General features: G+C 39.9%; 1 protein-coding gene across 2 annotated transcripts in view; it reads right to left on the bottom strand.

Moving 5' to 3' along the window:
• Nucleotides 1-12,155, bottom strand: part of ELOVL4 (ELOVL fatty acid elongase 4) — a 32,877-nt gene that overhangs the window by 13,344 nt on the left and 7,378 nt on the right. For both annotated transcript variants that reach the window (XM_040554006.1, XM_040554007.1), the window contains exon 2: nt 2,451-2,638. In XM_040554006.1, coding sequence (XP_040409940.1) covers nt 2,451-2,638 — 188 coding nt within the window. The remainder of the gene's footprint in view (nt 1-2,450; nt 2,639-12,155) is intronic.

The following is a 12,155-nucleotide window of genomic DNA, read 5'->3' on the forward strand; positions in this document are numbered from 1 at the left end:
ACACCACGTGCTCCTGTAGGGACGCTCCAAACAGGACGTGGTGCAAAAACCTGAACAGGAGAAGACAAACTTGACATTTAAGCAAGCTCCCATTGGAAAAAAGAATGCATGCCTACAGCTGTACAAGGTTCAAATAATACTTTTAATCTTCATGTTCATAAATGTTATGATCCAAGATTGTTTAAAGCTAGGTAACCCACCCTGTTAAGGATCAAAAAGATAGCAGCGGAGCAGGCATAACTCGAAAATTGGGAACTGTAAAAGTAAAGAAGGGTGACACAACATTTCCGAAATAAATATGGGCAGCCACTGACTATTCTTATCCCTAACCTGACTTCCATCTCATTTAGACTGAACTTGAAACTAACACAGAAACTAATAAGTTTCTACTTCAGTCTACTGGGTAATTTCACCCAAGGATTTTGCTTGGCAAAGACAATTAATTGATTTCAGGCTGAAGTTACTCCTTCAAAATGAAGAAATACAAGATTTTCTGGTAAAACAGAAGCTATATGCATCTGGGACTTCTGCATGTACTGAGATAAATTTGTTCCTAATCTGAAGTTGAGTCCAATATGTGAGAGTCTTGGATTAAACAACCTGGCAGTGCTTTGTGCAGTTTTTTGTTGTTGTTTTTTAAATTTTAACGCATGTTATCGAAGATGACCAATGCAGTTTGCAATCAGGATGAATATTTAAATATCATTTAAATTTAAAACAAGACCTATGGATCTTATCAAAAGCATTTCAAGTCCAAATTCTGTTCTCAGCAATACCTGGAAATTCTAGCCATGCACAAAAACCAAACAGCGTATCATTTTACTCATACCAACCATGTTACTCATGGGAATTACAACAGTGGCACACGGGTACTGTAAACCTCATACAGACTGAAGTAGAATTTCCCTGGCTTAAAGACAACAATTGAACAGTTTCATCAGTCTCGATAAGAGAAGGAGACAAGTCACTTTCTATTACAAGTGTCATACCAATAGTCTGGTTCAAAATCCATTGGATAGGATACCAGGAAATTAGAACCTGTCTGTACCTAAAATTAGGAGCTTTCAGACTATCAGCAGGAAACACATTCAAACCCACATTCATTTTTTTTTTTTTTAAATGAGAACTCAGTAGTTTGGAAATGCTATGCAAATGCATGTATTATCTGACATGCAACAGAGGTATGAACACAAACTGACCCCAAGCCTGGTGTAATTCAGCTTATGGATAATGCATACTGATTTAAATTTAAAAGAAAGTGAAAAAGACAGAGATGGCAAAACCAGCACAGAACTCATTTCAGAGTTTCGTTTTCAATCTGCCAAGATTTTATCCATTTCCACAATTATCCTTGGGTGTAGGCATTAAATTGTTTTATCTGTAGCATTTTATTACTTAGTTGATTAGCGCAAGGAGACAACTTAGAGAAAATGATGATTAAGGTGTGGTGGCTAGGATGAGTTTTACTGAACCATGTCTTAAAAAGAGCGTGAAACCAGTTAATGATTTTATTACAGCTCTGGGAAGGGTCAATATACAGAAGATTGCCACTTTCCTGGCAAAATACAGGACCACCCAGAAAAGAGTTTTGCCATGCTGTAATTTAAACTGCGTTATCTGTTTGCTTACTCCTGGAAACGGATCTTGCAAATTCATGACCTGAGGCCTTCAAGGAAGAAGACCTTCAACCCACGTGAGCAAAGTCACAGTAACATAAACTACTCCTTACAATCAGCTACATTCTGAACAACTATCCTGGAATAATGATTTCCAAACTGTTAAGTAATCCCACTTAGCTTCTGCTAAAGAGAAGTTTCCACTGCGTTGTTACTAACCACTTCTTCTGTACAGACAATCTAACAAAGAAGAAATGCAGCAACACTGAACTTTATTAGAAGTAACATATTCAGAACTCTGCAAACAAAATGCTAGAAAACTCAATACTTTTATTTTTAAATAGAGATACAATTCATTTTACTTTTATTCTAAAAATCTAACTTACAAACAAGATGCTTTTCTTCAATACAATATACATCTGGGTTTTTAAAAGTGATCAACACATTCAAGAAACTAACAGAGATCGGGACTTCTAATAAAAGTCTGACACCTTTTAAGATTATTAAAAAGAACAGACAAAAAACAGTTATAAATGTCAAATCCCTATGGATTTCAGTTAGTCTCTCTATTACTTACACTAATATAAAACTAAAAAATACTCTCCTGGACTAGACAGTGCACAAGTTCTTTACATACACCCATCCAGTACATTTATTCACAAACACATTATACCTAACTACAGAAATATTCATGTCAGAGGCAAATAAAGTTTCAAAAATCTGGGCCAAATCTTCTTCAACAGACACCATAAACACATAAGATTATTTTCCTCCTGCAATCTACAGACACTCAGACTGTAATAGGAATTCCCTCCTGTGAGAGTGCATACACACCTCTTTGAAAATGAAGAAGTTGAGTAGAACCATTCCAAAGTTGTAAACAACCAACAGGAAACGTAACTGGAAGGGCTCTCTTGTCTTCATCCATTTGGGGCCCAGCCAAACAGTGAGGAGATAAATAGTGCTTATAGTCAGTGTTGGAAATGGAGACTGCATCAAGGGCCAATCATCAACACGCTTGTCTGGGGAGGGTGAAGCAAACAGAAGGAGTCAAAAGTCTGAACAAAATAAATTTCATCATCATTTTAGGCATTGCATTTGTTAAATATTCTTTTCTCCTAGAAAAGCTGCATCAGCTATTCATATCAGCTACATAACAAAAACACAACACGCTCATTCTTTCTAAGAAGGTTAGAGACATAATTTAAAAGAAAAAAAATCGCATTACCTCACAGAGAGATTCACTATGTCAAGCAAGTTCTACTGTCCAGTTCTACAATCCAAAACAATAAAAAAACTGAATCAAGTGAGCCCAAACCCAGCCCAACCCAGTCATACCCCCAAAAACCATTTTGCTTGCAATGGTCAGAGACTGCAGCAGCAACATAACCAAATATTCAACACCACTGCAAACGGAAGAAACAGATTTGGCTAAATACTGATAAAATTAAAAGCTTTTGTTAATTTAAAATTAGGCATTAAAAAGTCTTCAATAGTTTTATACAGGCTGTATGATGCCAAATACCTTTGCTATTTGATGCATGTCAGTCTGATGTGTTTCAGACAAAACAGTAGCGATGTTACTGAAGAACTACAAGATAAAACAGTTCAGAGGGATGCTTCCAGTTAGAGTATCCTACGCTACTATACTTGAGACACAGGTCTTTTTTTTTTTTTTAAAAAACAGTCTTCTCAAGTCACTCATTGGATCTAGAGTTACATGTACTCTAGAGCCCAGAATTTGCTCTATTAGGTCCTGCATCTATAACCAGAAAGCACTCCGAGCCTGATGAACCAGCAACGTATAGAATTAGAAGATGGCTCTGCTACAGTGGAAGGATGGAAAAGACTGTAGTGATGTCTTCTTACTCAGTGTTTCATTCTGCCCATGGTATGAAGGCTTTACCTATTGCTATAACTAGAGATTAAAGCAACTATTCCGTAACCAGCAAGCCTGCAGACCCCGGGTCAGTGCAGCAGGAGGACAGAAGGTGCTCCAGGCAGGCAGCAGCAGTTCCCCTGCGGCCTGTGGAGAGGCCCCTGGTGGAGCAGGCTGTCCCCCTGCAGCCCACGGGTCCCACATGGAGCAGATCTCCACGCTGCAGCCCCCCGTGGAGGAGCCCCCGGTGGAGCAGGTGGATGTGGCCTGGAGGAGGCTGCGGCCCATGGAGAGCCCCCGCAGGAGCAGGCCCCGGGCCGGAGCTGCAGCCCGTGGAGAGGAGCCCACGCAGGAGCAGGGGGTCTGGGGGGAGCTGCCGCCCGTGGGGGACCCGTGCTGGAGCACTTTGCTCCTGGGGGATGGACCCCGTGGTACGGAGCCATGTGGGAGCAGTTCTTGAAGAGCTGCTGCCTGTGGGCAGCCCCCGCAGGCTCAGTTTGGGCAGGACGGCATCCCGTGGGAGGGACCCCACGGGGAGCAGGGGCATGAGGTAAGCACAGAACAGCACTGCCATTCCTCCTTCCCTACCTTTTTCTCATTGCCCTGGTTGCTGTTAAGATTGTGAATTAGAACCTTATTTTAGGTGCAGATTTCGTGAGACCTCCCGTATTTCTAATAAATCTCACATACTGTGTTCTACAGAAAGACAGCATGCATGACACTGACTCATCCTGCTTCCTCTTGATTTTACAATACTTAACCTGCAAACAAGATGCCATCAGGCCTAAAAAGAAGTGGAAAAGAAAAAAAAAAAACAGTCTAGCTGCTTCCATTATAACTTAACAGCAGAAGCGAAAAAAACAAGAGAGAGGCAGTGTCCTCTTCATGTGTGGAAACCTGGCTGTGGAAACGCAGGCAGTGAAACAGAACTGAAGGAAATGAGCAAAGTCGCCTTTTACTCTTCAACAAGTCCCTGAGACAGATACTTCCATTACAATATAACGTACTGTGCATAGAACATGAGAACTGCTGTACAGTATAGCACCGAGTATTGAGACACAGAAGAGCTGTCCCATTTTCCAGACCTCATGGAATACTACTTACAGAAATTGAAATCACACTGCTGCACTGCAATTAGTACACAGCCCGCTCCCTTATGCTTTAGTTTCCACTTGCTTGTCCAATCGCTCAACAAATCTGAACTTAAAATAACAGGTAACACCACTTAAAAGACAAAACCCAAAGGAAGAGATCCTTGTCTTCCACTCGGTGTAAAATAGTGGGCAGAGATTCATCTCTGCCAAGCAAGAACAAAGGCGTCACTTCTTAATTAAGAGGCAGCTCTGGGAAAAGCCAAGGTATGACATGCTTTAATCAAACCTGCATCTCATTTCAGACACTGCAGTGCACAAAGTGTTAAGGGCAAGGAAAGCAAGAGGCCCGGTTGCTTCCTGGCCTCTTTGCACTGCATAAGCAATATAAAAAGGCAGGGACACATCCATGAACCTGGCTTCTGTTTTCTAGCCCAGTGCTTCGTGGGATCCTGGCTGCTAAGCAACAATACTAGAGACAGGAAACTGGAAGGAGATTTAAATTCTACCCAGGAGATGAACACTACCACCCACCGCTGAAACAGGAAAGCGTGACCTATTTCAGATGTCTTTGTGTGTCAGGAGACAAAGATTTCACTTATAGGTGAAAGGACAGAGAAGGGAAAACTTTTTCTTTTTTTTTTTTTTTTTTTTAAATGAAAGCTCTCTTGCAAGTGGATCTTCTTCTGGTGCTTCATCAGAACTGTCAACAGTTATTTCACCTATTTTCCTGGAGAATGCAGAAGAAATATTTAATTATCTCTTCAACATCAGAAACAGCTGACACTGCACTTCTGTACCTGTATCATAGTTTCAGCCTGTTCCCTTCCCTCTCACAGGGTTTTCTGGTCCATGACCCACTACCAATCAGGACACTAGCCTTCTCCATGTATCTGCATGAAAAGCACAGCTTACTGATGCAGACTGCACACCTCACTGCCCAGAGAATCCACATGACTGGCATTTTGGTGACTATAATAACTAATAAGGATAACTATAACACTTTGAACATAAAACACCTGTATGACTACGTAGGCTTGAGCATTCCCTCGGAATTCGGTTCTGGAGTGTAACCTGATCAATCGAAACAGAAGCATCACATTTATTTTATGGCATTTAGGGCAACCCTTGTATCTGATTACCTTCACTGATACTGTGAAATCAGAAAACGTGGAAGTATTCATCCCAGAGGTCTGCTAGATTTGGGAAAACAACTCCAAAAAAATCCTTTATTGTAAGATCCTGCCTGGACAATACAAAGTAGCTTGCTAAGTTTTAGATCAGCTCGGTACATCATTCCTTTGCACAGAGGGTATTACAAAAATGAGTGAATTTCAGTTACTGGGTAGCCTGCTGTTCCACGCAGAAAACACACGGTTACACGTGCACCCTTGTTCCAATTTTCTTTTCAGGTAAGCGAGATAAACTCTTTCAAACCAAGACAAATTAAGGCAACCATTTAAGTGACAAGCCTTCCAAGCCACTGAAAAGAATAACTAAAAAAACAACACTTGTTTTCACAAAAACAGTGGAATTTTTGTGTACTATTATTCACTGGTGCTGATGGCCACAAATGATTTCTGCAAATGACACGAGAACTGCGATAGCTTAAGGAGACATAAGTGTATTAAATCCTGCATTATTTTATATACCATCAGTGCATTATTATCTAAAAAAAAAAAAAAAAAGCACGAATAAAAAGGCCATCTCCCTGAATTAAAAGAATCCCTCCAACTGCTTTGAAGCAAAACAACCAATGCCTTCACCTGATTAGAATTGACAGAGTGACTGAATCTTTCAGGGGATTAATGCGTTTGTCTTTCAAATCCTAAGACCCAGATTCTAATTCGATCACAAAAATGATTGTTGTCATGGCACAGCCTGTAGTACAGTGCTTTCTTGTAAGGTGGTACTAGTTTTGGACCAAACATATAAAGCAGCCACCCAATTGTAAAGTGAATTCAAAGTAATTTAAGGTGTCTTTTAGTGACAGAGTCCCAGCAGGAACACGTTATGTAAGGCAAGAACATGAAACCTCTGCATACACAAGATCTGCCTGTCATTTTTGCCTATCTACATTTTAGAGTCTCACTCTGCAAAGCTGAGACAAGAAGCAGAAGAACATATAAATTGAAATTGCCCTGAGGCACCTAATCTTGCAGGATTTATTTTTTTATATGTGGGGGCAATTAATGGGGAATATTACAGGAAGTGCTCCAGTTTCGTCCTCCGGTGCAAGGGCAAGAGTAGAACCAGTAAAAAGGACTGATATCCTTGGTAACGTTCTACAGAGAATACAATGAAGCTCTATAAAATATGGAAGACACAAAGATGATGCTCTTCAATATGTAAGACTGCACTGATACGCTCTAGAATGAAAAATCATTAAAAAAGTCTTTGAAACTCACTAAGTGTTTTTATATGCAAATGCTCTGTTATACATGATTCAGCATTTCCTTGCCAATAGAACAGGAAGTTTCAGATGGTACATTCTGTTTATTACAGAGCCTACAATTTTTTTTTCCTTTTATCAAGCAGTACAAGTTTTAAAAATATAGCAAAAAAAATGCATCAGACATTCATCGGTACAAAATCCTGAACTGGTGCAATGATGACTCTCTCTGTATGTTAATATTAGCTTTCAAAGAATTAATTGAAATACACAACTTTGAAATTCCATGCATTCACATTTGATTTACAAAAATAATAATCCATGCAAGTTTTTAGCTTAAACAACACACATACTCATTAGCTATAAGGTCGCTACTCACTAATTTATCTGGAGAGCCTTTCAAGTTATTAATAGCTATTGATAACTATTCTTCAGCGCAAAGACACTTAGAGTGCCAATCCAGCACACCCATCTGTCAATTACATTTCTAAGGACCACTGCAGAAGTGACGGTTGACGTTTAAAAGTGGTTCTTAGCAGTGAGCGTTCTCTGCAGATCACGCTGTTATTTTTAAACAAGAAGCCCTCCCGAAGTCCAATAACAACTTTAAGAGAGATTCCTAAAAGAAGTGAAATTAAGATCTGCAGCATAAGGAAGGCAAACCAGTAGATCTAATTATTGTCTACAAACTACACCATTTTATTCATCTAACTATTTCACTTATCTTGTTAGCTCCAGGAGCACTACAGTTGAGGTATTACAAAACGAAGACATGCATATGTAAGAAAACATGCAAGGAACAACTCCGTGCATCTTGTAACAGAACATTTACAAAGCTTTTGTATTCTTTACAGTATTTAGTGTTCTCCCCCATTTTTTTCTTTCTGGCTTAGCAGTTAATATTTCTATACAGTTTATTTTTCTTTTTGCAATGTGCTACACATCCTGGCTCAGTCCCAAAAATAATTACAAGCGAATGGAACTCACTGCGGCTCTACAGCACGGCAAGACTAGTTCAGTTGAAACTCAAATGAGCATCTACATGGTCCGACCCTAAGCTTTTAAATTAAATGGAGTAAGGTGTCTGAATCACTTAGCAGTACATTCACTGTTACTGGCTGCAGAGATTCCAAAAGGAGGAGGAAGAAAAAAAAACAACAAAACCAAACCCACACACCTCAGTCTGCCACAAACCAAAGCCTCAGAGCATACAAATACAATCTTGCAGGTCTTTTCCAATCTTAACAATTCTGTGATACGATACATGGAACAGCCGAAGCTGTAGATGTAAGCTTTAAAATGGCACACAGCTAGCTACCCGGGCTGCACAACCTGGGGCTGCAGGCTCTCAGAGAAGTACCCCTGCAGAGTCAAAATGAGAAGTGAATCTAATACCAACAGAACTAAAAGTCATATCTTAATTTATTACAACTTTAATAGAGCATCTGTGTAGCTTGAAATGAATTATTCTTTTAAAAGTTCTCCAGGGCTTGAATTAACTTGTCTGTTTTAATACTGATTATTCATTGCACGCATTGCACTCTAGTCTCAACCCTCTTTATGGGAAATCCAAATAAAAGGACTTGAAGCCAGTGCCCGAACAGTACTCCTGTAGCCTGTCTGAATCAGCAAAGAGTCTGTATGGGCTCTGAGGAGGGACAGTGCAGGAAAGCAGAAGGACTGGGACACAAGGAGTGTCCAGTCCGTGCTTAGTTCGCAACCTTTTATCCCTTATCTCACCCATCGTACTTGGTGATGTCACGGCAATTTTGGGGCCACTACAGTATTTCTAAGGAGGCTAGCAGCATCAGAGATACCTGTACTTAACACAGCAACCTAGTCTAACCTACAGAACAGAGGCCAATAACCCTCCCTTAACTCACTTGTGTTTTAGCCAAGTTATCTTTCTCAGAAGAGTTTCTCACTTGACTACCCAGTATTTCCAGAAGCAGCAAATCCAGCAGGACACTTATACTGTAAAATGTTAATTACACCCACTGCATAAATTTGCTCCCTAAGTCCAAAGACATTGGAATTAAACGTTGAGCAGCCAATTAATCACACTTTTCTCTGGTAGGCTGATGACTCATCTTTTATCATTCCCCCCCTCTCCCCCTCATGTGGGTACTTATAAGCAGCTGTCACTCACTTTTTTTGTTCACTTGAAGGTGTATCTTGCACTCCTTTAATCATTTTCGTGGCTCATCTCCGGATCGCCTCCAAACATTTAAGCCTTGCACCTGTTTGACAGAGGAAACTACAGCCTGCACCAGCCAAGTGCCTGCCGCTATCCCTCTCAGAAGAATTCAGTACTATGGCTACTGGCAAAGCTACGGATCACACGTGCACGATGCTGTACGGACCACGGTTCCAACAAGGCAGCAGAACCTGATTTAAGTCGCTTTTTAGCGCAGAACAGTACGAAATTGTTGTATTCACTTTGATCTTTGAGAAAGAACAGGAATATTTGAGTCGAGTATTTTGTCTATACTCAAGCTTTAACCAGCCAAGAACAGACTAATTTGTTCGGGCTGAGAACAAGATGCATCAAAATTTTATGGCAGTGTTACTGTTTTAGTTTGTTGTTTCACAGCTTGTTAAGTTTAAGTTAAGTTTAATAGTTGTTAAGATGTAAGAATAATAATAATTAAATGAAATTCTCACACACAACAAATAAGGAAAGCACTTACTCTGAAACAAAACAAAGACAACCCCCCCCCAAAAAAAAAAAAAAAAAGTTTGCAGACAAAGCTGTACAAATCCTGGCCCATCCAGAAACGAGAGGTGCCTGCCCCAAACCAGAAGGGCTACAGACAGGACTGACAGGTACTGCCTACAACCAGCTGTGGCTTTGCCTTTACTTTCGTGGCTTTGTAATTGACTATTTAGCCTTACATAAAGCTATATACAGCAACATGGGAACCTAACATAAAATCAAAATACCACACAGTTATGAAGAACGTCTCCTGCAGCTATTAAACAGCTGTGTAATATGCGTGTATTTCATAAACTCCCATTAAAGTAACACGGATGCCTAATCCCAATTTGTTGTTAAAAGGTCAGGTGCATTGTAACAAGCATTTCAGCCTTCTTGGGACTCCCATAATTCAGCCACTAATATCATATTATCTTTCAAGTCTATACACAGCAATTACAGGATACACTTGTCTCAAGACAAGGATAGTAATGAAATCAAGCTCAGAAATATCAATTTACTATCAACTCCCAGGATTTTCAACTCTAAGAGACTGCCTTGTTCAAACTACTTTTGACTTACCTCCTCTGCTGATTACGATTATTTGTGGGGACAGCGCAAACACTCTGCTTCAAGGAATAATAGAAACACAAACCTTGCTGAAGCTTACACAAGATGTGCAAGATTATGACCTCAAGGCATGGTGTATTCTTTTGTTTATCAAATCTGACTTTTCCAAACATCACAAAAGCCAGATGGGTGCCCAACAGAGAGATACCTGCATGCCTTTTCTTAAAGGTTACAAGTTACAGAGCGAACAGATGCAAAGAGAAAGAAAAAAAAACAACAAAAAAACACACAATGTCTCCATATTCCTACGGAAATAAATGTGCTGTGTAAAACACACTTGGAGAAGTTTTCCTTCATTGAAGCTTCTACACAAGCTTGAAGTCTTAGCCAGGACTGTATTTCTGAAGAGCTCAGACTGAAGATGTCATTCATTCACAAGAAAATGGTGTCTTTTGGTACCACGAGTATACCTTTAGGAGTAATACTAAGCAGCAATACAAACACAAGACACATGCAGGTTCAACGTCACAACAACAAATTAGAGTACTGGCCCTTCTAGTACGATTCAGGGCTTTTAATGCCAAAGGGGACGATCACAGAATTGGTTTTATCCACACACAGATTTTTATCAAATTCCCTCAGCTAGAAGCTAGCATCCTCGTGAAATGTAAAGGATTATTAATAGCCGTTTATTAAAATCTCTGCAAGGCCTTATCCACTGTAGAGAGATGTTACACACTCAGAGGACATGGAGCGCAGCACTGAAATACCTTGCTAAGGTGCTAACACAGCAGAAGGATACCAGTGCTTAACTACACAGCGGGTGTAAACAACCAGTGACATTGTTCTCAAAATACAGAATGATTTGGGACTGCAGATGAATATTTAGAGACACCTAGATGCAGTGACCGGACAGGTACAAAAAATCAACAATGGCAAACTAAATCTACCTAAAAAATAATACCAGAAAGATACCAGAAAACATTTGAAATGAGCTGCACATAAATCCCTCTGATAAACTCCTTGCTTTTTTTTCCCCGTTTGCACCACCATGAGGATGCTGCTCACCAACTTTGTTTTACAGCAGGATGGTCAAAAGCTTGTTTTGAATAAACCTACAAGAGGAGTTATTGAAATGTAATAGCTCTTATCTTCCAAGTTGAGGGGCAGAAGCAAAGTTTACAGTAGCAAGGTACATTAGGTCTTCTGTTAGGCTAAGAAAAGTACATCAGCCTCCAAGAAAAATAACACTGCAAACCATTTAGAATTTGCTTCCTCAACATGCCTTTGGTATCAGCAAGAATGGCAAATCTAGGAAAAAAAGCCTTCAGATGTTGTTTTTCAAAACACAAACGGAACAAAGAAGTGCTCTCATATCCAAAGATGGCCAGAACAATCACAAACATCTGAATCTTGCACCAAAAATACCAGGAACAAAATCAACTTGGCTGCTAGATAACGCCATATCCAAACAACCGCCGCAACTAAGCCTCTGCTTCTACAGTCGTGTTACCTTTCATGGCAGCATACGGCCCCCAAACCTAAGCTTCCCTAATGGTTTCTGAAATAGTTTCTCACTCTTGGTCGAAAACTCATAAATGACATACTGTGATTAGACAAAGTAAAAGAAAATCTGGACTTGGTAGCAAAGCACTTTGGGGCACTCTACATGTAAGTATTTCTATTGAACACATCTGTTCCAGTAAACTACTAAATGCAGAATGCAAACCCAGGAAATACGGTTATGCAGCCTCCTGTTTGCAGCCCAGCTATTCAACTTCGTACCTGTATTTCCTTTTTTTTTCTCCCCTCTAGAGTGGTATCTTAAACCATTTAAAAAGAAGGTATTACAATACTAATACAGGAATAGAAGGACATCAAATTGTGTGTAAAGGAATAAGACTTACTGGCT

Source organism: Cygnus olor, chromosome 3 (assembly GCF_009769625.2).
Source record: "Cygnus olor isolate bCygOlo1 chromosome 3, bCygOlo1.pri.v2, whole genome shotgun sequence".
In the NCBI taxonomy this organism is placed as follows: Eukaryota; Metazoa; Chordata; class Aves; order Anseriformes; family Anatidae; genus Cygnus; species Cygnus olor.